The sequence below is a fragment of the Corvus cornix genome, chromosome 18 (assembly GCF_000738735.6).
Source record: "Corvus cornix cornix isolate S_Up_H32 chromosome 18, ASM73873v5, whole genome shotgun sequence".
NCBI classification, from domain to species: domain Eukaryota; kingdom Metazoa; phylum Chordata; class Aves; order Passeriformes; family Corvidae; genus Corvus; species Corvus cornix.
In genome coordinates, this window is record NC_046347.1 from 10111712 (window position 1) to 10138002 (window position 26291).

A 26291-nucleotide genomic window follows, 5' to 3' on the forward strand; every position below is an offset into this window, starting at 1 on the left:
AACTGGCTGTGCGCGGGGGGAGCGTGACCACACTGGCCTGGCTCCGGCGCTGTGCTGAAGGGGGAACAGAAAATAAACTGCAGAAAGGGGGAAAAGTCGGTTTTGTTTTCAGCTGGCTGGAGCAGGGCTCGGTTCTGCGTGCAGCACGGCGAGGGGAGGCTCTGGGAAGTGCGCTGGGATGGGGGGTTTGGACTGAGCAAAACGGCATCGGAGGGGCTGCTGGACGAGCATCTGTCCTGAAGTCTGAGATGCTGCTTTGATCCGGGGCGGGGGGGGGGGGGGGGGGGGAGAGAAAACGATCCCCTGGGCTGGGCTGTGGCTGCAGGGACCTGAAGCACATCTGTCCCCTTGGTGTCCCGATCTTTGGAAGACGGTTCTTACTCTCCTTTAGAAATGCAATTTCAAAATTGCTCGATCTTTTGATATTTGAAGAGTTTGGGTTTCAGGCTGGGGGGCTTTGGCTCTGAACTTCTTTTCTGTAATACCAAATTTTATGTGTTTTCCACAGAGAAATCATAAGCACAAACTGCAGCTGGTGCTGCTGTGGGCAGCAAGGATCACTGGGAGCAAGGGATGTGCTCCCCACATTGCTGGGCTTCTGGGGACACCAGCTGTGCCCTCCTTCTGTGCCCTTTGGGGACAAACCTGGTAAAATGATTGCACTTGGAGCCCTTCAGGCTCTAAACCAGACACGAGGTGCCAAAAGGGGAAATTTTATGGTCCTGCCTGTACTGGAAAGGCCTGAGGGGCACTGCTCAGAGGTGCAGGGTTGGGGTCTGCAGGATGGGAAGCCTCAGAGCTGATCCTCCTCAGGAGGAGAGAAGGAGCTTTCAGGACATAAACTTGGATGTAAACAGGGGGAAATGACCGCCAGCTCGCCGGTCGGGTGGCTTAGGGGAGAGCAAAGGGGCGTGTGCTGCAGCTGCACACTCTGCCCGGGGACACCCCGGTCCTCAGCCCCTGCACGGGCCGGGTGAGCTGGCAGCTCCCCCAAACAGTGACATCATAAACCCGATATTAGGCAACAGCCTAGGACTAACAACAGGATTCTTCTTACTCTTTTTTTTTTTTTTTTTAACTTACTTTAGAAAAGATTACCCAGGTGAAGTTAAACCCCGGAATTCAGCAAACCCGGATGAATCCCCAGGAGCAAGCCCCGCTCCGTGGCTGCTGAAGGGAGCTCATGGACTCACTTCAAACTCAAAGAGCAACTTTTGACAAACACGCCATCAAAAACTGGCTGATACTTGCTTGGTTCCTAATCCTCCCTGAGCTGTTTCCCCGTTGCTAATCTCCCCCGGGAACCATTAATAAATCTTACCTGGTTTGCAACGCTAATTCTGGACAAAGGCACCAGGAACCAGCAGTGCCTGGGCCCGTGTCCCTGCTCTTTGCATGTTCTCCAGGAAGATTGTTCGGCTTTTAATGAGGCTAATTAAAAAGAAACAAAAAGTAATAAATCAATCCCATTAATCTGTAATAAATTGAAGTGCTACAGTCCTTCCCAAAGCATTGGGGACTGCCAGCTCCCAACAGGCTGCAATGCAAAATCACTGTTATTATTATTTAGAACAACTCAGTGATGCCCCATAGTGCCACAGTGCCAGCCCAGCGATGCTTCCCTGTTCATCCGTGGCTTGGAGTCCCTTGGAGCAGGGGGGATCCTGCTGCAGCTTGTCCCACACACATCCCTGGGCATCTCCTCATGTTCTGCTTCCTTGGTTCATGGCTCTTCCTGCCCGGCCAGGGTCCCTGGGCTGCAGGTGAGCGTCACTTCCCAGCCTTGGGCTCAGCAGAGCTCATCCCAGCCTGCTGGAAGGGGTGGATGTGTTCCTAAAATTAACCTGGAAATATTGCTTTGATAGGCCACTGACAGCTCCAGCGGAACCAAATTACCGTTTGGAATTACCATGAGATAATTGGCCTCATTTACTATTTAAAGATGGGGGGAAAAAAAGCTCCTTCTTCCAGACAACTGCAGTGGAGAAATGTTCAGGCATAGATGATGTCCCAAAACATATCATTAAAGCTTTAAATAAACGTACGACGACATCTCAGGTTAAGAAATACTTCCTTTGTATTTCAGATAGGAGCCAGCCAGGTCCTTTCAAAGTCATTTTTTAATAAACAAAGGATAATTTCTCTTGTTTTTCCAGACACGCAGCTTACAATATTTGGAGTTGTAAGTATGTAATTTAAATTCTTTCACACAGTATGGATTTAAAACCATGTTCCTTAGAGACGCCTTTTACTTGCCAAAAGGTAAATGCCTCTGTCTGCTGCTTTTTGTCCTTTTAATTTGAAATGCTGCAGAGCTGCCCCGGTCCCACCCTGCAGATTGTAATGTTTGCAAAAGAGAGGAGATGAGCATTATCCCTTTCTCACTGCCGTTAATTATGAGGATTAAACACCAAGGCAGCTACACAACATTACAAAGAAAGAAAAATATGAGTTGGAGGAGCCAAGTTCTGCCTTTGCTGCTTCACTGACGAGACGTGCCTGAGCACAGACATGCCAGGAGCACATCCTGCAGCTCTGCTCCTGGTCCTGGTGCAGCTGGGACTCAGAGCAGCAGGTCCATGTTCTCCCTGTGTGGTGGTGGCGATGGTGATGGTGGTGATGGTGGTGGTTGGTGGCGATGGCAGTGATGGTGGTGGTGATGGTGGTGGTGGTGATGGTGGTGATGGTGGCGATGGTGGCAGTGGTGATGGTGGTGATGGTGGTGGTGATGGCAGTGATGGCGGTGATGGTGGTGGTGATGGTGCTTGTGGTGGTGGTGGTGGTGATGGTGATGGTGATGGTGGCAGTGATGGCAATGGTGGTGGTGGTGATGGTGGTGATGGTGGTGGTGATGGCAGTGATGGCGGTGATGGTGGTGGTGATGGTGCTTGTGGTGGTGGTGGTGATGGTGATGGTGGTGGCAGTGATGGCAATGGTGGTGGTGGTGATGGTGGTGATGGTGGTGGTGATGGCAGTGATGGCAATGGTGGTGGTGGTGATGGTGGTGGTGATGGCAGTGATGGCGGTGATGGTGCTGGTGATGGCGGTGGTGGCGGTGGTGATGGTGCTTGTGGTGGCGGTGATGGTGGTGGTGATGGTGATGGTGGTGGCAGTGATGGCAATGGTGGTGGTGGTGATGGTGGTGATGGTGCTGCTGGTGGCAGTGATGGTGATGGTGGTGATGGTGGTGGTGATACTGGTGATGGTGGTGGCAGTGATGGTGATGGTGGTTGTTTTGGTTGTCATCATGGTCCCCAAAGGCCATCTCCCACCCAGGGCACAGCCTCATGCCAGGACTGGGGTTTATTTTCCTGGCAGGTGGCACCTCTCTCGGGGGGTTCCCCTCTGCCTGAACCCCCCAGGGCTGGGGCTTTCCCACCCCCAGGACGGTGTGAGATCCCTCCCTGGGATTGGTGGGAGAAGCTCTTGCTGTTGCTCTGGGCTGTCTCACGCTCTGTCTCAGCTTGTAATTAAAAACGAAATATTTGGGCTAAGTGCTTAAATTAAGAGCACATTTTCGATAGCTGACAATAACAAAGAAAGCCCTGGGGACCCTGACAGGGCAATTAGTGCCTCTCCACTTGCATTGGAGAGGAGTCTTGAGAGAGGAAGTGCGTTCACTCCAGAGGGTTTTTGGTACAAAAATGCAATTATAGGGTATAAAAGGCAATGTTTAGGAACACGCAAAGCAGGAAGGGGTCAGGAGCCTCCTTCACTGCAGGACAGGGAAGGCAGAAGGGAAGAGGTGCCCCAGGCATGGCACCTCTAACACTTCCCCATCCCTGGCAGCAGCTCCATCAGTGGTTTCATTTCCCTCCTTCCATCTACCTCTCCTGGCTGCTGTTCCAGGCTCATCCCTTGGCTTTGGTGAGCTCCCAGCTGCTCAGGGCTCAGGAATCTGGGCAGATCCTCTCCCACTTGGCAGTGAACTTGCACAGCTAAGCACAAACAAGAGGAAAGCACCTCCATGGTCCAAGCGAGCGGCTCTCGTGTGCTGGGGCCTCCAGCACAGCTTTGTTTCCCCCCTCCCTCTCTCCCTCTGAGCATCCCTGGAGCTGGCTGAGAGCAAAATCCTAGGGAGCTCTGTCAGCTTTCCATGGTCAATCCCAACACCAAACCATCCTCTTCCAGGAGGGTGGGGTGAGTCATTGTCCTGGGTTGCAGTGTATTCTATTACCATCCCCATCAGCTGTTGAAATCAGGTGGGGCAGTGTTTCCTTGCCTCCTCCCCCCAGACCATCTTTCTGTTAATTGCCCATCATTGTCCTGCCGCCTGACTCAGAGATAACTCCCTCCGGACTATCTTCTGTTAATGAGCCTAATCAACACTTTGCCTCATGACTCGTTACCCCATTGTGAGATGCTCCACCCAGAGGGAGGAACCAAGCATCCCATCGTGGATATAATCTGAGGCTGAACACCAGAGACACCTGGTGTGTAGAGTTTGTTGCTCTATCCTGGGGACACCAGAGGCTTCCCACTGGATTTCCAGAGGACAGGAGCTACACAGCCACCATTGGACTTCCTGAGGAAGAGCAGACTGTTTTACTACAGGATCACTGCTTCAGAGGACTGCAGCCACCATTCTACCAGACTGCTACCACCACCCTGCCTAACAGGGTGTCAGGTTGTACCTTGACTCTGTCAGTTTGACAGTGTTTTCTTTTACCTTTTTTTTCCCCTTTTCTTTAATTTCCATTAAATTGTTATTCTGACTTAGCGCCTCCCACTGGTTTGTTTTCAAACTAGTACAGTCAGTTAGGACCCTTCTTTCTGCAAAGCTTTCAGTCCTGCTGCTGCATCCTGCCTGGCTTGACAAGAGCTCTCACCAGAGCAGGCACTATTTTATCAACCAGCCTTTGGAAGTGCAACCTGGAGCAGAGCTGAGACCCCTGCAGAGCGCAGGTGGGACACCTTCTGCATCAGAGAGGAGCCTGTTCCCCTCTCCGTGGTACACTGAGAGCGGCAGGAAATATGTGCAGTTTGGTTAATGCTGAGCAATGCATAAATGAGCATTTAACAGTCCTCCTGCTGCAGCTGTTTCCAGTCAAAAGTCCCATCCAAAGTCAGATCAAAATTATCCTTTTCCTGCTCTCGGGAGAGCTCCAGAAACACCTGAAATGGGCAAGATAACACTTGGGTTATTTTTCTGTGCTGCTCCTTTGCAGGAGGCGCAGCTCTGCAGCCCCTTGAGAGGTGTGGGGTGGCTTTGTGGGGGAGCAGGGGAGCAGCAGCTGAGCCTCCTGTGCTCTCTGGAGTAACCACACGGGCACCACCTGCCCACAGGTGTATCTGTACAGGTTTTCCCCACCAATGGATTGACTTAAACATTCCTCATCTTTGCCACCAGCCTTGTACAAGCAGCAATAAATAACCTGCTGTTTCCAGGGCACCCAGAGGGGCTGGGCACGGGCAGCACCCATCCCTGGGTGTGCTGTGTGCCTGCCTCGGCCAAGTGGGGTCTGAGATGGATCCAGAATTGTTCCCATCACGCAAAGTCCCAGCAGTAAAAAACCCAAGCCATTTTTCACCATTTTACCAGCAGAGAACCCCTCACCCACCACCCTCAGGCAGTTTTTTGGTGGAGCTGCCTTTTGCCACTGCACCAGCCCAGGTCTGGCTGCAGCTTTTGTCCCTGCTCCTGCCTGTACAGCACAAATAAAAATCACCTGCCTGAGTCAGAGTATTCAAGGAGAAGCTGTACTCCTCGAGGCTGCAGCTTCGTTTGGCTGTGGAGGAAGGGGAAGAGGGTTGAAAAGGAGCAGTCGCTGTTCTGCCTTTTTAAAAAGTCACCTGGTTTTGCTCTTACCTTCCTCCAGCTTGGAGAAGGACTGGGACAGGGGCAGTGCATCTTTCATTGGGACCTTGTAGACAAGCAAAGAGGGGAACCTTGAAGAAATAGAAGAAAAGGTGATTCTTGCTCTGTATTGAGGTTCTGGGATCAAACCTTTATGGATTTATGTATGTCTTGTTGCCAGGATCACAGGAGGGCTGGACGTGGTGACGTTATGAAATCAGATCCTTTACAGGGAGCTATTTATCCCTCTCCAGCTGAGATCCTGTGTCTGGCCCTCACACCAGGCATCTTTTTAGGGACGAGGCAGTGTTGAAACCACTCCTCATCCCATATTTTACAGTTACCTCTCCTGACGGGCTGCACCAGGGAAAATCTTCAAAATCTCAGCATGCAGGACATCGGAGCTCTCTGGATCCTTGACCTTGATTTCCAGGAGATACCCTTTGCCAAACTTGTTCTTCAGGTACTGGATTGAGCCAATGCACCTGCAGGGCAGGGAGGAACAGAGATGACTGAAATAATTGTCTCCTCACCACCTGCTCCTTCCCAAGAAGGGAACCTTGGGAGCACTTCATAAAAGCAGGTGAGGCTGGAGGAGAAGCTCGGCCATGGTTTAGTTGATGAGGAGGCCTTAGGTTAGGTCCTAGGTTGGACTTGACGATCTCAAAGGTCTTTTCCAAGCTAGTTCATTCTGTGATTCTGTGATTTCCAGCTCAGCCAGGTGCTGTCACCCACCGGAGCTGCCCGGCCACCAGGATGGCCACGCGGTCACACACGGCCTCTGCCTCCTCCATGTAGTGCGTGGTCAGGACGGCTCCCGACTCCTTGGTTTTCAGGGCATCCCGAATCGTTTTCCTGAGGACCGGAGTGAAAAGAAAAGAAAAAAATTAAAATCTAGCACTCCCTAGAAATATCAGACATTGTTCCTATGCCTTTGTCCATCCAAATGCCTCGCCCCTAAAGTAAGAATAAAATTTCCACATGCAGCAACTTTAGATCAATGAGCACATGGTAATGCCTTGAAATAATGACAAAAAATACTTTTGACTCGAGTCTCTTTATGAAATCTTCCAAATCCCATTTAGGACTGTCCTAAAGCTTGCAGAAAGGATGAAGGCAAAATGGGTTTTTTCTCTCCTTGCTCATTCTTGAGCTGGAGAGAGACAAGAAATTATTTGCCAATAGAACCATTGGCACGTGAGGGACAGCACCATCCATGGATGGGGTAAAACCCTTTTTATGTCATTTTAACATCAACTTTTGGCTTCCCACCCCTTTCCCACCGTGGCGGCCCAGTGCCTGGGTTCCTGCTCACCAGACACGGCGCTGCCCGTTGGGATCCATGCCGGTGGAGGGCTCATCCAGGAGCAGCACGGTGGGGTTGCCCAGCACGGACAGCGCCACACACAGCTGTGACACAGAAAAGGGGCTCAGCCAAACCTCCCACACACCCTGGCACCATGTCCACACAGAGCTGTGCATGGTGCCTCCTCATTTCTGGGAGCTCTGATTTATGGGAAAGGTGGGAAAGGCTCATTTCCATCACCCCACCCAACACGGTGCTCTCCCGGGGAGCTCAGGGCACAAGCTGGTTGCTCCACTCAGGAATGAGAGCTTTAATTAGTGCTTGAGCATTGCAGTGCTCATTATAGGTAACCCAAAACACACCTTCCTGGTTATCCCAGCAGGTAATTTTCTGACTTTTTTGTTTAAGTAATCTTGAAGCTGCAGAGCATTCACAATTCTGGAGGGAAAGGGAACAAGTGAAAAAAGAACATTTTTGTTATTCTAAATCAATACTCTCATCAAGGGTTCCCAAAATGACAAAAAAAAAAGAACTTTTCTTCCCTTGCTCTTGACTCCTGCTTGTTTTCATTAAATATTTATTGTGTTATTAAAATGCAAGTGACTGTTTGAAGCAAAGTGTACTGAGTAAGCCACAAGCGCTTTTCTAAATCCATCATCAGTGTCAACAGCACTACAAATCCCTTGCCAGTGTCAGCTGAGCAGGCAACACTGCAGCACCCTTTCTTGTGGTGCCAAACTCCAACATCAGAGATTTCAGAAAAGCTGCCCAAAGATAACATTCTTAAAAGGGCATTAGTGCTGAATTTATCCCCACCAAATGCACTTAGGAAAATTGGAGGTTTTCTTAACCCACTCACTGCACAGTGAGTGGGTTAAGCATTTTTGCAGCTGAGTTTCCTGAGTTTCTTTCAAGGTTTCCTCTGGGAATTTTGACTCTCTGGTTTCCTCCCCATGACCAGGGGGTGGAACATTGACCATCCCAACCCTCCATCTGTACCTGTCCACAGCAGCAGCCGTGTCCTCCTTGCACAGCCCCTTCACGGCCGTGTAGACCCTCAGGTGCTGCTGCGGGGTGAGGTCTGGCCAGAGGGGGTCCTCCTGGGGGCAGTATCCCAGGAATGCAGGGGCCTGCTCCTGGAGCTGGGAGCCTCCTCCGTCTCCTCTCTTCATCAGCACCTGCACAACGAGGCTGGGCATTGTCCTCTCACACAGTGCAAGGGGTGGTTCAGGGGAGGATTATGGGATGCAGTGGGGTTAAGGTGAGGAAACCCACGTGGAGGGATTTCACACTGTTCTTAAATAGAAACATGTCAATCAGGGCAGATCCAACAGCTTATCAAAATCAGAAGTAGCTCACAGTAATTTTATCAATACATTATTTAATTTAATAGCACGATGAACTCGATTAAAACCTTGATCACTAATAATGCTTTGACAAAAATTGTAGCCTTGACAAAAATGATAGCTTAGCCTAGGTGCAAGGTTTGGATTTTTTTCATGGATCCATCCCCTTTCCTCCAGATATCTCCTACCTGCCCAGCAGTCAGGGCTGTCTCTCCAGTGATCATTTTGATAGCTGTGCTTTTCCCAGCTCCGTTGGGCCCCAGAAGTCCTAACACTTCTCCTGCAATCAATACGTGTAATTTCTTAGGACTATTCTCCATTCAAGAAATATACCATGCACAGTCCCACAAAAGAAAAAATAGAAAAGACAGCATGCAAATATCAAAAATCATATAAACCAAATAAAGTACATGCTGAGAGAGCCCATGAGATTTCAACTCAAACTGGTGTGTGAATTGCTCCCAGGAGCTGCTGCTAAAGCAATCCCCTCTCCCCAGGATCTGCATTATTTTAGATATGGACAGCCACAGGTAATTAATAAAATGCACCCACACCAAGTTGTTCATTAACATATCAACCTCAGGCTGAAGGTGCTTTAACAACAAATAGAACAAATAGATTTGACCTCTCTGTCCTTGCTCAGGTAACTGAGGATCTGCGGGGAATTAGATTGGGGTTCAAGGAGACAGTCCCAGTTCTCACCTTTTTTTACACAGAAGGAAAGGTTTTTGGTGGCTGTTTTCTTCTTCTTCTTCTTCTTCTTCAAAAATGAGCCAGCTTTCTTTACTTTATATTCCTTGCACAGATTGCTGACTATAATGACTGATTTCTGAATGCGAGGGGGAAGAAACAAGGCGAATTTATTATCTTAGACAGCATTAATCCTTCAGTTACATTTTCCATTTAAAAGGCAGAAAACCTTCTCAAGATCTTTGTTTTATAGTTCACCAGGAATATGAGGTGCAACAGGACACTTTATTGTCCAGGTTCCTCTCAAGAGCTTTCTTCTCCTGATCAACCCACACTTTTGGGAGTTTGATTTTCCCAGTGAGAACAGCACAGCCAGAGCATCGGCCTGCACTGGTTTGTGTTTTACCAGGTACAAAATCAAACAAAACAAGAAGGACAACACTCAGGGGTACCTCCTCCTGACTCGGAGCCACCATGGCATTTCTCACTGCTTCCCTTTCAGCTCTAACATCTTCATCTTCGTCCTCGAGCTCCTTGGGGTGCTGCTGGCTGCTTTCTTTTCTTGGGGAAATCCTAAAAACCCACCAGATTTGGCTTAGGATTTTGTTCTTTTACCTTTGTTCTCTATCAGTGCATTTTGGGCAGACCAAGAGTGAATTTCTCCATGATTGAATTTATACTATAACTATTGCTATTCATATTACAATAATTCTTTCTGATTTTATACTACTACTACTATTATTACTGATAATAGCAATGACAATAATAAAGAGTATTTATAATCTTTCTTCTTTGTACCAAAAAGAAGCTGGTACATCCCACAACATAGGCAACATCCTGTGGAGGCACTAACAAACTTGAAAGCTGTTTTATATTATTACACCACTGTCGTATTTAAGGGGCTATTTAAGTCATTCAGAAATCACCATAATAAAAAAAAAAAATTAAAAACGGGCACAATTGCAATGATGTTTTCAAGGAGAAGCAGTGGGGTAGGAGTTTAGATCTCACATGTGCATGTGTGTTGATACAAACCTAAATATTGGGTCCTGTCTCAGCACTGCTTTTCCATATCTTAACTCCAAAAAGCGAAGAAGAAGAATGAAAGCCACAGAATGGATGTAAGGCTGAAAAACAGAGGTGCCACATTAGCAGCCTTGCCTTCCCTCCCACCACAGCTGGCACTGAGGTGGTAGCAGTGCTATAAAATACATGGGGGAAACGGAATATGGGAAAATGGAGGCCACTAACACCAAAACTCAGGGTAATCAGCACTGCAGAAAACTCCAAGGGCAGGAAAACCCCAATTCATAAAATAACAGGGCAGCATGAAGTGATCTGGGCTTATTTCATTTTCCCTTGCCCATTTCAAAGGCGTGAAATTATTTTAGCAGAGGGGCTAAAATGTCATCCAGACCCACCCAGATCCTCCTCCTGCTTCCTCATACCTGAGGAGGGGGTTTAGGAGATCCACATTCCTAAATAAAAGCAGTGTTAAATGTTTTCTTACTGCAAAGACAGCAAACAGCACATCACTGTCTGGAGCTGTACGAGATGTCTCAGTGTCCTCCAAGAAAATCTGTAAGAATAAAAAAATTCACAATGAAGAGCTGTAATTCCTTAGTATCATTCTGGTTAATGAAGTAATGTTCAAAAATGCTTTGAAAATTTGCAAAACTTCTGATTCACCCCAAACATTCACATAGAGATGAACAAGTGCAGATGCTTGACTTTGGGAACCTTGGTCCTGCACCAGAACAGGTCACAGCTCTCAGTACATGGACCAGACTCTCCTTCCAGATGTCCTATCCCAGGAAACATCTGGCCTCCTCTGCTTTGGGTCCCCTGGTCCTCTGCTTTGGAGAAGAGGTGGGGGTGAGTGGGACAGGACAGAGGAAGAGTCTCTTGTCCTTGGACTTTACCCCTCAGTAATTTATCATTTATCAACAGTGTTTGTTGCACCACAATGGGGGGTTTGTTAAATTCTCAGCTGACTTTCCACCACTCCCCTCAGCTGACACAGAGTAAAGCCCCTTGTGAGTGTTCTTAATTCTCACTCAGGTTTGTTCTATGCAAAGTCAGATTCATGGCTTCAGATTTTATCTTAGGATTGGTCAGGCCACGTTGATGGACTTTGTGGCTGCTCCATTCTTGGCATTGTCCAAGGCCAGCTTGGATGTGGCTTGGAGCAACCTGGTCTAGTGGAAAGTGTCCCCTCACATGGCGGGGGGTGGAACGAGATGAGCTTTAAGGTCCCTTCCTAACCAAACCATTCTGTGATTCCATTCTATGACTCTGCATGGAAAGAATTAGGAGTTTTTACCCAACCTGCAGTCACAGCTGCACAAGAAGGAGCCCCCAGCCCTAATGAATAGCTGGAAAAATGAGATCTGAGCTGAAACAGTCACTAACAATGCACTCTGGAATATCCCACCCAGGATGAGCCTTCCCAGACTGCAGCGCGCAGTTACCACCAGACTTTGGTCACAAGGACCCAGGGTTGTGCTTTGGCCTCTCCTTGCCCAGAACCACCACTCACCTGCTGGCCATCGATCACAAAACCCATCAGGGGGTACACGGGAACCAAGAGGGACAAAACATAGAGGGAGGTGCTGGCGCTGCCCACGAGATCCAGGATTCTGCTGATGAAAAGAGAAATAAAGCACACCTGGAAATAAAACAAGAGGGTAACTCAGCTGATGGGAAGGGTTACTCACTGCTCTTTAAAATTGTGTGTCTAGCTCTGCAATTCCCTGTTGAATTTATAAAAATTGACAAAAAATGAGAAAGATGAGAGGCAGAGAGGGCTCAGGAGATCTTCAGCTGTCTCTGCCTGAGGGTTGGCTGCTGCTTTGGGCCAGCTGGAGAGACTTCTTCCCAGGGACAGGGCTGCTTCAGGCAGAAAAATCAAACATGGGATCCCATTCTGTTCGTTCCCATCCCAATCCATGCCAAATCATCCATCTCCTTCCAGGTTGGGCTTGGATGATCAGTGCTAGCCTGATGGCTCCTGTCTCAACACTTTACATCTCTTGGATGTGGGGTGTTCAGCAGAGTGATAAATTTTGCCTCCATTCCTGCACCAGTTCAGGTTAGATCCAGGTATTTCCCCGTGTCACAGCAGGATTCCGGGAACAGAACACAGTGACACAAATTTAATACAGAATTGGCTGCTATGAAACACACCCAGATTTATGTTCCATATCTCTACCTGGTGTTTTGACACCTAGCTCATCCTTAAGATCTCAAAATGTCTGCAAACCCTGCAGTGCAGTATCCAACCATGTGCTCACCACTATCAGGATAAAAGACCAAAGATCACAGCTCCATCCTTTGCGAGAGTTGAAGGAGATCACGTAGATTAAGAGAACGAGGGAAATTCCATAACCCAACGTCCCCATGACCTACAGGGCAAAAAGGCTTTTGTTGGAGAAAATGGAGTGATGTAAACCACCAGAAACCCATCTATAGCAATGGGGATCAGTGGAAATGATCCCACAGTAAGATCAGGGCATTTAGAAATTACCACAATCCTTTACTCTGAGGTGTAAAGGATGTATTAAGGCAAGATTCATTCCTTTTATTTCCAGCTGGAGAAACCCAAAAGGTAGGAGGTGAAACAAGAAGGTCAAAGTGTTCCAGAACCATACGCACCCACAGTGTCTCAGCTACCCCCTCCCAAAAATATTTTCCCTCAATCCCTCCCAAGCAGACCAACAGGCACCAGAATGGGACGTACCAGCAAGAAGAAGGTGCTGGCGCTGCCAGAAATCTTGTTGCTCATGGCAAACTGGAGCCCAAACATAGAGAAGAGCAGGATCCAGCAGAGTGGGATGTCCACCAGTGCCTGACCACACCAGTAGGCCGAGGGAAAGAGCCCCGAGATGCGCAGCTGGGCACGAGCTCCCGTCTGGGAAGGCACAATTTGAAAGGGTAGTTTATTGTCGGTGCCTGTGTGGCCAACTGCACCCGTGGCAATGGCCCCAGGGAATGAAAACAGAATAAAATCTGTCACCACTGTGATTCTGGGCTAAGATTCGACCTCGTTTTGTCTTTTAATATTTTGTGCTGGCTGCAAAACTTCTCATGGATCAAAACACCCCAAGCTGCCAATCATAGGGCTGGACTCAATTACCTCAGAGGTGTTTTCTAGCCTAAACTATTCCCTGATGCTGTACTCAAACATCCTTCTGGCAATGCAGCTGTAATCCCTTCTGCCCACCCCAAACCTGCTCCGTTTCAAGGAATTTACCTTACAATCCTGTGTGTAGCCCATTGCAAAGTGAGGAGGAAAACCAGGGAACAACAGCAGCATGTAAATGAAGTAAACGAACATAAAATAATCCCAGTATCGTGGACTGAACAGCTGAAAACACAAGAACAAAGCATCTGCGGAAAATGCCTACCACTCATCTTACCATTGATCTTACTGCATTTCTCTTGGATTACAGGGCAGTATGAACAGTCAGAGGGGTTTGAAACCACATTTTGGAAGGTTTTCCTGAACCAGAGCCCTGAAAAGTGCTTGCTGGTGAGGAGAGATGGGTGCTGCAGGTCCCACTTCTCTATCCCAGACTTGTGAGAAGCTCTCTCTTCCATCAACTGATGGGCCAAAGCTTGAATAATGTGCTGGAGAGAATAAGGAACCTCCTGGAGAAAACCCTCCCATCCACCCTCTCCATCCAGCAGCCCTTGAGACCCACATGGGAAAAATCAGATCTGGTTTTCCTGAAGGCAGATGTGATTTTTCCAGAGGCACCATGGAGGAAGGTGGATTTACATGTTCAGACAGCCCTACAAGGCTTCCTGTTAAAATCTGATGAATTAGTGAGACCTTAAACTGTTTTTTGACACCTTCTGGCTTCACTTACAGAGAAGAATGGGTGGCTCCAGATCTGGATGTGCTGGGTGGAGTTGAGGGTTCTCAGCAGGGTGTTGCTGATGATGTTTACCAGCACTGGGAAGCAGTTGATGGCCTCCAAGTGGCACAGCACGGTGAACCTGTAGCTCTTCAAAGAGCAGGAAAACAAGGTGAGAACTCCTGGCTTTCCTCATCTGCAGGGAAGCAGTAGAAAAGGAGCACACCAGGAAAATCCAGGCCTGAAATAGCTTTGCTTATGCCTTGTTGGCTAAAAAACAAATTATGAGGTGTTGGAAGTCTGTATTGCTGTGCTAAAAATGTACATTTTGAGGTGGAAGGTCTCCTCTCAAGCATGGACTTTACTGCTCAAGACACTTCCTAATTTTTGTACCTGTGACACAAAAAGTCAACAGGCCCATCCCACAGGGAGAGCTGATGGAGGCACCTTGCTTGATTGTTCAATTGTTGTGAGGAAACTGGAGGGAGAGAAGAAAAATCCTCACCTGACCTTCACGGGAGACTTCTATAGCCCCGTTGTGTTGTAGTTCCTCTGTGATATTTTCCTCCTTTGCTATTTCCACTGTAAGATCCTGGCTCTGGAGCACATGGATGAAGTCATCAATGCCTGTGCCTGGTGTGAGGGCCAAAAGCAGAGGAATTATATCACTGGAAAACAAAAGAGTCTTTGATGGCTTGATTTTTATTTTTATTTTTAAATCCATGGCCACCAAACAAAACGAAAGGAAATCTAATAACTGTGGGCATCAGCCAGCACATGTGTGGTGGATCATTGCACGTTAATTTTTGGGAGCTAATGAGTTTCAGTCTGAATTGTTGCACTGTCTTTTTTTTCCCCCCAGCCTTTTCTGAGGTGCTACAAAATGAATTTTCTTTTGGGACTGTCTGATGAAGATATCAATGTCATTCTCTGGCCAAATAGCATGAAATAGCATCCATTCATGGGAATGTTGAAGGTGAAACTCTGAAAGCAGCCCATTAATTTGACTCAGCGTTAGTGAGCCTGGAGTGTGGTGCGTGCTTTGAAAATCCTACACTCTGAAATTGTTTGGATAGAGACCTGGATTTGTGGCAGGGAGAGAACCACGTCTCCATCTTACCTCACCTGCTCTGATATCCTTTTTCACATCTCTCGTCAGGATCTCACCAGCTGCTGAAGCCACAGTAGGCTGTGGTTCCTCTCTTCCCTCATTAAAACCCCCATCCCCCCTTGGATCCTCTACATCTACAACCGTCTGCTCTGTCCTGTATTTTCCTTTGGAGCAGCGAGAAGCCCAGAACTGGGAAGGATGAGGGAAGGCTCATTGTCCTCACCTGTGTGGTTGTAGACCAGCAGGGTGGTGGGCTCCAGGTAGGATCTCCTCCCCAGGGGCAAGAAGTACTGTGCAGGAGAGAGCTGCCAGGCACTCACACTCAGCAAGCCAGCCATCATGCACAGTTGCAACACCAGAGGAAGCAGAAAAACCCCATAGAGCAGCAAACTGCATTAAGAAAGAGATGAATAAACAGTCTGAGAAGAGATATTCAGCAGAAATGCGTTCAGAATGCATTTGTGTGTTGTGTATTCAGGTTACCCAATGCTCTGTTAAAGACTTCAGGCAATTTTCATAGGATCATGGAATATCCTGACTTGGATGGGACTCACAATGAGCATGGATCCAACTCCTGGCCCTGACACCACAACAACCCCACCCTGGGCATCCCTGGCAGCGGTGTCCAAACGCTCCTGGAGCTCTGGCAGCCTCGGGGCCGTGCCCATTCCCTGGGGAGCCTGGGCAGTGCCCAGCACCCTCTGGGGGAAGAACCTTTCCCTGAGATCCAACTTAACTCTCCCCTGACATAAGTCCAGCCATTCCCCCAGGTCCTGTCACCAATGATGAGAGAATTTTATTTCCAGAAGTCTCAAACCTTGATCATTCACCAAATAATTCAAAATGTAGCAAAATGACCTCAGATTTGGAGTGCTCAACTTTTTAGGGCATGAAATGCCTTTCAGACTTCCTTTAGATACAAGTTTCTCATAAATCAGCATATTCCTTTAGTTCCTTGTGCCTCACCAGAGAACTCCAGCCTGAACACCAGTGGGGCCAAATGAGTTCAAACACTGGCAACATGAGAGAATTAAAAAAAAAAAAAATGCAGAGGAAGACTGAAAGTACTCTCTGTACACAATAACTTATTTTAAAACTCCCTCCATTTAATATAAAAGTATTTCTAAATGATTCTTTTCTTTGGAAAGGAAATGGGATTCTCTTCCATGAATTACTCAGCATAGAAATGAAAATGCACAAAAGGGAGATTTTGTGTTACTGGCACTGGAAAGGAAAAAACTTTCCCCTCCTCTGAGTGCAGATCATTCTCAGATCATTCCTAGACAAGACCTCATATCAATTAATCCAACCTCATTGAAACCGGGGTGTGGAAATTGTCCCCCCTGGTGTGACTGTGTCCACTTCCAGACCTCCAGGAGAGAATCCCTTTGGTACTTACATCGACTGCAGGGTCTTCACAGAGCTCTTGAGCTTGAGGAAGTGCACCTGTGCCATGGCAGAGACCTGCTGCCTCCAGAGGGCCAGGCCCTGGACCGACGCCTTCCTGGTGTCCGAGAGCAGCAGGGAGCCCGGCCTTGCCTCGTCGGGGCATTGTGGTCCTGCTTCTGCCCACTCCTCCCCAGGGATGTGCTCATCTGCAGAGAGTTTCCACGTGCAAATTTATGTCCAAGCCCAGCTTCTAGGCTGGGATTCATGAAAAGCTAAGAGCCGCCTTTGGAGGTTACTGCAGAGGAGCTGATCTCTTTGGCTGTGGGTTGTAAATTCAAAGCCACGACTGTACCTTCTTGAATCGCTGTGGCTTCTCCCTCCAGCCTTAGGAACACATCCTCCAGGGTCGTCATGCTGACTCCATAGTTTATAATTCCCTGCTCAGAGCAGCTGTCGAGGCCACTGAACAGATCTGCAGGACAGAGACAAAATAAAGGCATGGACACAGATGTTCAGATGAGTCAACCTGACTGGAGCATCTCCAGTGACAGAGAAAGCAACAGAAGAAGGAACTGGATAAAGGAACAGGACACAAAGGTGTGGAGGAACACAAAACTGCCACAGCCACCCCTCATGGAAGATGTTTCCCTGCTTAGCACCAACATTTTGGACTGGTTTTCATCCTCTGTGGGATGGTCAGGCTGAAGTGATGGGCATGGTGGGTGAGGAGCGGGCATGGAGGAGCACAGGTTGTGTGAGGTTTTCTCTTATCTCTGTCTTTTCATTTAACAGGAAGAGAACTGAACTCTCAGTAACACCTAGCCCAGTTTAGCCTGCTGGGTTTGCCATTGCGAACAGTAGAAAAGCATTTGTTGCACAGTTTGATCTTAAATGTATGATAAAATTGTGGGGAAAACCCAGACTGAGACAGTCCTGATGCGATTCTGTAGAAAACCTCCCTTTGCATTTCTTGTTCCCCACATTTGTTGTTATTTTTTTTCTCTATGGTTAATTCTCAGTTATTTTCACATACATTACCTGGGAATTTATTCACGTTTTCTAAAGGCAGTTTATATCTCAGTTCATACTGGCTGTGTCCTGAGAACGTGGCGTTGGGGATGTGCCTTTTCACCAGGGATGTCACATTCTCTAAGCCACAAGACTCACTGACGTGGATCCTGTTGTGTGGGAAAAAGACAGATGTGGAATAAAAACAACCCAAACAAAGAACAGCCACCATTTTATGGATGCATAAAAAGAAAAATCCACCAGTCTTCATTCATACCCTACTCTGGATTAACTAACCCTAACCCTTACTGCTGTTCCAGTTAATGTAGCTGAATCTGAATGCAGTTAATTTGCTTGTTTTGATGACATCTGCTCTAGGGTTTCATTAATTCTGGTGTCCCCTTGTACTTGCATGCTGCCAGATATTGTTGGGGCTGAAGGAGATACCTTAAATGATAGCAAATCCCCCATTTTTTCTTCAGGAACAGAGAAGAGCCAACGCACTTCAGCCTCCCGTGCGAGATAAAAGCCTTGCGGTCTAGAGGCAGGAAAATCCAAAGGAATTCATAGTGCAGAGCAGTTGTTCCCATCTTTTGGGGCTTTGTGCTCCAGGGTTATCCTGCAGGATGCCCCAGACAGAGCCCGTGCTCACCTGCCAGGATATCGGCCTCATCCATGAACTGGGTGCTGAACAGGATCACCCGCCCCGCCTGCTGCTCCCGCAGGAGGCTCCACACCTGGTGCCTGGAGAGAGGATCCAGCCCAGCCGTTGGCTCATCCAGGAGCAAAACCTGCAGGAAGGATGGAATCAGACATTCCTCATTGCTGGAGCAGCTGCACATCTTTGGGGTTTGGTGTTCTGAAGGCAAGAGACCCAGGGCATCTTTTAGACAAGGGCAGCTGTTCTGTGGGCTGGGAGAGGTCAGGGAACTCTCTCTGCTTCAAAACGTGACTGGCAAGGTGGGTTATGAATGAAACAACAAAAGAAAATATGAAATGTATTCATTTTAATAATTATGAGCACTTTAAAGAAGTCTGAAATCCTAGACCCAAATACATGCCCAGGGTTTTAGTCATGTCAGACCTGAATATTCCCAATATCACAGAGCCATGCCTGCTGCTTTACCTGGGGGTTTCCAAGCATGGCTATTCCAATGGATAACTTCCTCTTCTGCCCACCACTCAGTTTCTCAGCTTGAGTGTCTTGAATGTTGCTGATATCCAGCAGTTCCAGAATGTTTTGCACCTAGAACAGCACAAGGATGTCCATTCTCAGCAGCCATTGTCCTCCCATCCTTTATTAGGGTGGATTTAGATTTATAGCAGGTATCAGGAGGAAATCCTTCCCTGTGAGGGTGGGCAGGCCCTGGCACAGGGTGCCCAGAGCAGCTGTGGCTGCCCCTGGATCCCTGGAAGTGTCCAAGGCCAGGTTGGACAGGACTTTGAGCTTCGATTTTCAGAAGATCCAGGTGGATCCCTTGAGCTTCCCAGTGCAAAAGGAGCCACTATGGAATGGTGGGGAACACACTCACCTCTCGCTCTACCTCTTTGGACTTGATGCCCTTGATTTCTGCAAAAGTTTTCAGGTTTTCTTTCACTGTCAAGACCTCAAACTGTGTGTTGAACTGCGGGCAAATCCCGATCATCCCTCTGATCTCCTCCCTGTCTCCCATTTCGGAGAGTCTGTAGTTGTATATGGTGGCAGAGCCTGTTCACCGGGATAAATGGGATGAGGGGGAATGAATTGGTCTTTACAGATTTTGGATCAAGGCCACTCCATCCCAGCCTTCTCCTACCTTCTGAAGGGAAGCTGAGCCCACTGAGCACGTTCAGCAGCGTTGTCTTTCCAGCCCCACTGTGGCCCAGCAAGGCCGTGATCTGACCCTCATAAATGTTTAAAGACAAACCTAGAACAAAAGTAACACCAACTTTGGGAAGAAATGAGGCTTGAATTGCCCCCACTCACTGCCAAAAGCAAGAGAAGTCAAGAAGTACAAGAATTAAGTAGTAATAACCAGCACTGAGCAGGGCAAAGCTCTGCAGATCTTTAACTAAAGGCATATGGGGTGGGTCTGTATTTAGCAGAAAAGACAGAAATAAAACAATTTTAAAAAATAGAAATATTTCTTCTCTTTAGTCTTATTAAAAACAGAAATCAGTAAAAGCTGAAAAAAACAGTGATCAGTCACATCAATTAATATTTGACATAAATTTTCAAGCAATGCAAGTGCTTTTTTTCATTGACTGACTGTACAATGGTGTTTCCTTGTCTTTAACAGGAATCAATCCCACAGCCTTCTTACCTCTTAAAGCTTCTGTCTTCTTGTCCTTCTTTTTATAGGCTTTTTTAATATTGTGGAGCCTAAAAGGAAGGTAAGGAGGTTATTCTCTGGGGAGTTCTGTAAATGCTCTTCCCTGATGCCCTTTTACATTCCTATGGCCCTCAGGTGACAATGACAGAAATGGCATGGAACAAACAGGAGGTGCTGGAAAACAATGCTGAGATTCACAGGTTTGACAGGCCCTGCGCCCAGGTGTGAACATCACAACCTGGCACCAAAAATGGGGCACCAAGACTGGCAAAGACAAGGCCCAGCCCATTGCAACAGAGGACAGGTTTACAGAAAAAAAACCCTGCTATTTTTTTAATCTAAATTTACCTATATTTCATCATTAGTCACCAGTCTGAATTATCTTTTTATCGCTAGATTTTCTCAGTGAAACATTTTTATCTCTAATTTTTCTCTGTGAAACAGTGTTTTGCAAGAGCTTCATGAACATGAAAACTGCCTGGAAAAGTCCAACCCAAGCTGATGGAAGGAGCGGGGATCAGTGGGAGCACAAAACCAGAGCTACCGGGCACCAGCAATTCCTTCTCTCTTAACCTGATGGCCTCTTTCCCCAGGAATTCGGGGGGCACAGGTTCTACATCATCCCCAAGGAGCTCCTCAGGGTTCGCTGTGGATCTGGGCACGTCCGTGGTGGAGCCTCTCCTGCTCTTCCAGTACGAAGCCTTCAGGCAGAACAGAGGAGGGTCTGGAATCCCATATTTGCCTGCCAGGAAAGCAAAAAGATGTTCTGTCACTAACCAAAGGCACAGCCAAGACACCATCCTAGACTAAACATTTAGGAGATTCAAGTAAGTACAAAATTGGTGCTTTTTCCAGTCAAAAGCCCCCGTGTTTGGAGCAGAGGTAGAGGAGACCAGAAGGTTGGATTCAGGCCTTTCTCTAATGAATTCAAGACTTTATGTATTACATTATGACATTGTAATCTCATAAATAGTTCAACAACAGCATAATTAGAAAGAGAAAATGTTGAATAATTTGTTGTCATTGATTCTGTGAATTGCCAGCATGCGCCAGTCACAGAAAAGTCACTCCACAACATAATACATTTCTTTTAGTCCAAACCTTGTTTTAGTTGACTCAGAGAATGGAGCAGCCCATCATTTCCTTGATATATCCCATGCAATCCATGTAAATAAAAAGAAATCATTCCTACCTGGCAGAATTTTGTCAAAATACAGAGCCAACAGCATGTACAAGACTGAGTCAAACACCAGCAATACGTATGTTGAAAATAAAAAGTATGCTTCCTCCATAAGGTTGGAAAAGGAGAAACCTATTCCATATTTCTCTAAATTGAAAATCTGAAATAAAGGAGAAAGAAGAATGAATTTCAGGCCGGAAAAAAATGCACGTGACATCGAACCATGGATGCAACTGTTTGTTAACCCAGAAATAATCTGCAGTACTGACCAACTGTTCTTATTTTCCTTCTAAAGGGGAAGGGGAATAAATTTACTCCATGCAGAGATCTTAATGCTTTCATCCAGAATTTTCCAGAACAATCCAGAAAGAGAAGAAAAGATCATAGTTTTAGAGGTCAGTTCAGGATACCTGGTATTGGCACCTTTGATGTGACAGAGTCACGACAAAAATGCTCTAATTTCCATAATGATTGATGTAACCATATGGTGAATTAACAGTCTCTTCTTCTGCTGGTGCAGAAATCTCCTCTCCCAGGCAGATTTTTTATATATATATATCAAGAAATCAAATATTAGATTACCAGAGCTAGAAAGAGATATGGAGATATGACTAATGGAAAACCGTGAGACTGCAATTTATCCGTGGGGCTGGAGGAAGGGCAGCGGCTGGAGGAAGGGCAGCAGCAGCAGGAATGCAGAGCTGGATTTGCACAGTCCCTGCTGCCAGGAGGAGGGGAGTGGCTGGGCAGCCAAGGATGCTGTCCCTGATGCTCCCGAGGATAATGGGGCTGTTGTGTGCAGGGATGGGGCTTCCTCGGGGTCATGTGGAAGCTGCAGAAGTGCACAACAGCAGATTTTTTTGTGCCAGGGGCCCTGCTTGTCTCTGCATTCATCTAACTTCAAAGCAGGGGAAGGGGATGGGGGCGTTGAAGCTCCTCAGTGCTGCCCAGCAAGAGCTCAGCTCACGTGGGGGCTTTGAAACAGGCTGTGGAGATGAGTGAAAAATGCCTGAAGGTTTTACAGCTGGATTCTTGAGCTGAGGGTAGGAATTCCTGTGCCTTTCTCTACCATCAGGGGAAGGTTTGAAACACAGATTTAGAAGAAACAAAGATTTTAGTTATAGGCTAGCTGTGTTGAAATTAGTTAGAATAGGAAGGAATTTGGGCCCAGCTAGAGTTAATTAAAATAGTTAAGAGAGCTGGACCTGAAATGGGTTTTAAGATGTTAGTAACTTAGCGGTCACTAAAGTAACTAGGATTGTTAAAGTTCAGAGAGGCAAAAAGGTCAGAATGAGGAAGATGAGCATACTTCATCTTTTTAAGACCACTGACCCAATTCAAGACCACCACTCAATTCAGGACACACACTATGCATGCTTAATGACACTGAAGCTCATTTCCATACGAAGCGGAGAATGGGAGGTGTTAATGTTATGAATATGCATTTGTATTTTGGATATTCATAATTTTTGTACATAAAAAGCTTTGTGTTTGCTTGTATCGGGCCCTGCATCTTAGGGAGCTATCCCACGCAGTGCCTGGCACCAAATAAAACATGCACTTTCTAACTCTAAACTGTTAGAGAGTTTTTGTCTGTCTCAGTTGGATGTCGATATCAGATCGATATTCATATTTTGGTAAGTCAGGTTCAGCTGCCCGTACCTTGGCAATGCCAGTGTTGAATGCAAAAGGACACATGAGACCAAGAAACCACTTCAGTGGCTCTGGGACATCTTCTATCAGCACCGCCAGGCTCAGGAATCCAAAGATAAAGATGATGAGGAACCCCACGGAGCTGACAAGCTTGGAGGTCCTTAAGAGGGAGCAGAGCATGAAAACCAGGTGGATCTGTAAGAACAGAAGTTTCCTTCAACCACTGAAGGAAGTAAATATCCTTAAGAGCAGCACTTCCATTTGCCAGGCACCAGATCTCTGGTGAGCTGAGTCTGTATAATAAAATCCACTAAAGCCCTCCTTAGTGGGTTGAGCTGAGTTTCAAGCTGGGCCTTTTGTATCCAAACAAGGGCCTGTCAGCCCTTCAGGCTGCAAATCAAATCTCTGCTGCTGGCCTAGAAAAGCCACTCAGCTGTTCCAGCCAGCGTGGCCACACAAACGTCCTGAGAACTGTGCAAAAGGCTCTGGAGCAATGCTTAGGCTCAGCAGCATGGTAATAAATCATGCGGTGAGGAAATCTGGCTTTAAAGCCTGACTTACACACGCCAGGCCATAGAGGAAAAACAGGAGTGAGACTGCAGGGAAGCTGCTGGTGTAGAAAGGCTCCCACAGCACGAGGGCCGTCAGCAGGCACGAGAAGATCAGCACATAAAGAGAGTACAGCAAACTCCAGGAGAGCCTGGGGAGAGAAAGGCGCCATCACCCTTGTGGTTCATTAACAGCCCTTGTTACAGTTTCATCTGCAGGTCAGAATCATTTTACATTTAGTTATTAGTTATTAGTTTTTTTCCATGGAAGTAATTTCTCTTTCACATCCTCAGAGCAGACGGCTGATCCAGCTTAGGAGGAAATACCCCAGGGAGAAGAGGACACTACTGCCATGCTCAGCCCTCTGCTTTGTCCTTCCAGTACTGGAGAAAAGTTATGAACGCATTTAACTGATTAACTGACTGCTCAGGTGCCCAGGAACTGACAGATTTTTGGGAAACACATTCCAGTTAAAGAAGAACTCACCAAAATGCAATGTCCTGCAGCCCCATGGTCCTCATCAATACTTTGAGCTTTTTCTTTTCTCGTGTAACATTCCTCGATAAGAAATACATGAAGGGAAAGAAGCACATCACGATAACGACCATGAAATAGCTGTAGTCCAGGCTGATGGAGAAGAGGATGCTCTGGGACTTCATTCGGACGCCAGCAATGGATTTCATTTCTTCCCAAACAGAATGATTTGCCACCATCTATAGGAATTCAACGTCAATAGATCAGCATTTTGTTTATTTTCTGCTGTGAGATCCATTTGTATAAGGAATGTTCTGCTTCATCCTCCTTGCATTGACTTGTTAAAGCAGCTTTATTTTCTGACAAACCCCTTGCTATCCCCATGGTACAGTTTGCCTTTCCTGTATCATATTTAAAATAAAAGGATGCCTCCACCAGTTCCTAAATTGGATTTACCTCTATAATAGCAGCATCAATGCTGGACTGCAGGGACAGGAAGCCTTTGTACCAGTACTTGGGGCTGTTGCAGTACTTCGGTGAGAACTCGTAGCAGCTGTCTGCAAGGCAAAGGGCATCACACGAGTGAAAAGTAATTAGGTTTTGCTATTAAACGTGATGACAAGAACGCATTGGCACTGTGGGAAACTCTCCAAATGAATGGTGACAAAAAATAACCCCAAACCAAAACACCCAAACCCCCATTTTATTCCATCACTTAAGAGTCATGGATTATTCCCACCTGTCCACTCCAGGCAACCACCCCGAAATTCTCACTTCACGTTACCTATGTATCCAAAGACTTCATTGGGAATAACCACGTGGCTAGTGGGAAACCTGAGTTGGTAGGAGAAGTTGTCCTTAAATACAACCCCTATAGTTTCCTCATTTGAAATCCAGGCTTTCTCCATGGCTCTCTCATCATCCAGTTCCTCCAATTTTATACCTGTGGAGCATCAGGAAAATACTGCCATGAGATTTTGTGAGTCTGGAAATGTGTCCGCAGCACTGAGGGAATGTTCTGCTTTCTTAGCCCTGCAACTCCTCCTTTTCCAGTTCTCACCGGACAGGGAGGCAGCTCCAAATAATTCACAATTTACCAGTTGAGAAGAAATGCACCTCCAAAGAGTGAACCAAGGTCTTTTAAAAGAATTAGGGAATATTAGGTAAGGCAGAGCTTTACAGTTCAGAAGGGCACATGGTCTCACAGGTAGTTTAAATCCTGGAGAAGAAATATTTGTGAAAACGGAGGATTTAGGATGAATTTTCTCTCCTGATCAAAGGTGTTGGAGAGCAACTAAAACCCAGCATGCACACAATAGGTTAAATAATGACAAAATTCAATATTTAAAAAGGAAAACCCACCTGTCATGACAGAGCTGGAGGCCACTTTATTCATGATGTGCCTCGTGGTGGCAGTACCGGGGGTGAACATGATGGTGACCCCGGTGGCATTGAAGGCAGGGTCATCCAGGTGCCCCAGGTGACTGTAGGGCACTTCGGGGTAGGGGACTAGCACCATGAACGAGGACGCGATGAACACCAGGAGCAGGAAGAGCAGGGACAGAATCCACTCCTACACCAGGGAGAGCAGGGAGAAGAATTTCATGGCAGTATAAAAATATGTTCTTTGTGGGGTTAAAATACAAACAAGAGGAATTCAGTCTTTGTGGGATTAAAATACAACCAAGAGGAGCTCAGTCACACCAGTTTCCAGGATGTTAATGAAGAGACTCTTTGCAGTGTGCCCATCACCTGCTCCAAGAGCCCATCTGTGCCCTCATTTGTCACAAACCAGACATAAATATCACCAGTTAAAAAAAAATTCAAGTCTCCAAGTGTTCATTACCAGCAAGGCTTCTCAAAAGTACTTTAAGTTCTGATTTTACCCGAAGAAATTGGTGTTCAGGGGCAGGCAGGGATTGGGCACTCTCAGTAGTTAGCTACTATTTTGGTTTAATTTTTAATTCTTTCTTACCTGAAAGCTCTGCATCTTCATCCTCCACTTGACCAGGACATTTTTCCACAAGAGAATTTTAGTTTGCTGGAATACACTTACACTTCTCTGGAGCGTCTTCATCTTTGAACCTAGAGACAATTTCTTCTTGAAAATTTCTTTCAAATACAGCAAAAAGCTCAACCAGCAGCAACTGCTTTTAGTTGCACAGTCCTTGCAGATGTGCAGTGGCACTTTCTCTCCCTTTTTACAGCAAGAATAAACTCAGATGTTGTGTGCTGAGCACAACCACCCCCGCAGCACAGGGTCCAAGAGACCTCCTCACCCTCAACACACTCCAACCCTCACAGCTCAGCAGCAAACGCTGCTAAAAATCAGAATTTCAGGCTTCCATGCTGCAGCACGGGGAGTTTGGGAGGAGTTACTGATGAAATAAAAAAGGGAGTATCACATTACATGACCTAATCGGCTTGGGTGGGCTTCATAGACAAGGAACAACAACAATTTTGTTAATTAAAATCCCTAAAATCCTTTTGCTTGTAATTTTAATGTGCTGTAGGCTCAACACCAAGAAATGTTGAGCAACTCCTGGCTGTGGTGTGAGCTGAACTCTTTTGGAAAACAGCATCTGTTGAAGGAAACTCAGAGCCATGAGAGAACAAA

General features: G+C 46.8%; 2 protein-coding genes and 1 long non-coding RNA gene across 4 annotated transcripts; 2 read left to right on the forward strand and 1 right to left on the reverse strand.

Annotated features, from left to right (window-relative positions):
* Positions 1-282: 282 nt before the first annotated feature.
* LOC109146071 lies at positions 283-2057 on the forward strand. Its single transcript, XR_005603361.1, has 2 exons — positions 283-1763; positions 1866-2057. It is a non-coding gene; the product is annotated as an uncharacterized LOC109146071 (long non-coding RNA).
* A 547-nt stretch (positions 2058-2604) lies between these two features.
* Positions 2605-3942, forward strand: LOC120410984 (putative uncharacterized protein DDB_G0287183). The gene is made up of 3 exons (XM_039562582.1): positions 2605-2743; positions 2925-3142; positions 3850-3942. Exons 1-3 carry the CDS (start codon positions 2605-2607, stop codon positions 3940-3942), a joined length of 450 nt encoding a protein of 149 aa, XP_039418516.1.
* An 821-nt stretch (positions 3943-4763) lies between these two features.
* On the reverse strand, positions 4764-26035 carry LOC104696026 (ATP-binding cassette sub-family A member 10-like). 2 transcript variants are annotated; one of them, XM_019292317.3, is made up of 38 exons: positions 25650-26031; positions 25037-25247; positions 24459-24617; positions 24131-24231; positions 23687-23913; positions 23213-23351; positions 22661-22846; positions 21011-21158; positions 20392-20560; positions 19810-19868; positions 19303-19413; positions 19039-19214; positions 18633-18752; positions 18159-18297; positions 17954-18044; positions 17537-17676; positions 16851-16970; positions 16509-16704; positions 15333-15499; positions 14504-14631; positions 14011-14148; positions 13392-13505; positions 12879-13049; positions 12433-12543; positions 11679-11807; positions 10650-10718; positions 10175-10266; positions 9592-9712; positions 9152-9278; positions 8638-8729; positions 8103-8281; positions 7466-7541; positions 7113-7207; positions 6533-6652; positions 6142-6282; positions 5810-5889; positions 5674-5729; positions 4764-5115 (listed from the first exon to the last, which is right to left on the reverse strand). In XM_019292317.3, exons 1-38 carry the CDS (start codon positions 25749-25751, stop codon positions 5017-5019), a joined length of 4899 nt encoding a protein of 1632 aa, XP_019147862.3. In that variant the 5' UTR covers positions 25752-26031; the 3' UTR covers positions 4764-5016. The 2 variants fall into 2 exon arrangements, with proteins under 2 accessions (XP_019147862.3, XP_019147864.3); XM_019292319.3 differs by lacking the exons at positions 4764-5115; positions 5674-5729; positions 5810-5889; ... (3 more) ...; positions 7466-7541; positions 8103-8281 and adding an exon at positions 8289-8399 and having other exon boundaries at positions 25650-26035.
* Between the last annotated feature and the right edge of the window lie 256 nt (positions 26036-26291).

What these genes read in the sequence shown, in the direction of transcription:
- LOC120410984 (XM_039562582.1), top strand. Translation starts at nt 2,605, where the DNA reads ATGGTGATGGTGGTGATGGTGGTGGTTGGTGGCGATGGCAGTGATGGT. An exon ending in TGGTGATGGCAGTGATGGCG is followed by an intron (nt 2,744 to 2,924) that starts GTGATGGTGGTG and finishes TGGTGGTGGCAG; the next exon opens with TGATGGCAATGGTGGTGGTG. An exon ending in TGGTGGTGGTGGTGATGGTG is followed by an intron (nt 3,143 to 3,849) that starts GTGATGGTGCTG and finishes CTGCTGTTCCAG; the next exon opens with GCTCATCCCTTGGCTTTGGT.
- LOC104696026 (XM_019292317.3), bottom strand. Translation starts at nt 25,751, where the DNA reads ATGAAGACGCTCCAGAGAAGTGTAAGTGTATTCCAGCAAACTAAAATT. An exon ending in CCAAAGAGGTAGAGCGAGAG is followed by an intron (nt 18,753 to 19,038) that starts GTGAGTGTGTTC and finishes GTGCTGTTCTAG; the next exon opens with GTGCAAAACATTCTGGAACT. An exon ending in AAACGTGAATAAATTCCCAG is followed by an intron (nt 16,971 to 17,536) that starts GTAATGTATGTG and finishes TCTGTCCTGCAG; the next exon opens with ATCTGTTCAGTGGCCTCGAC.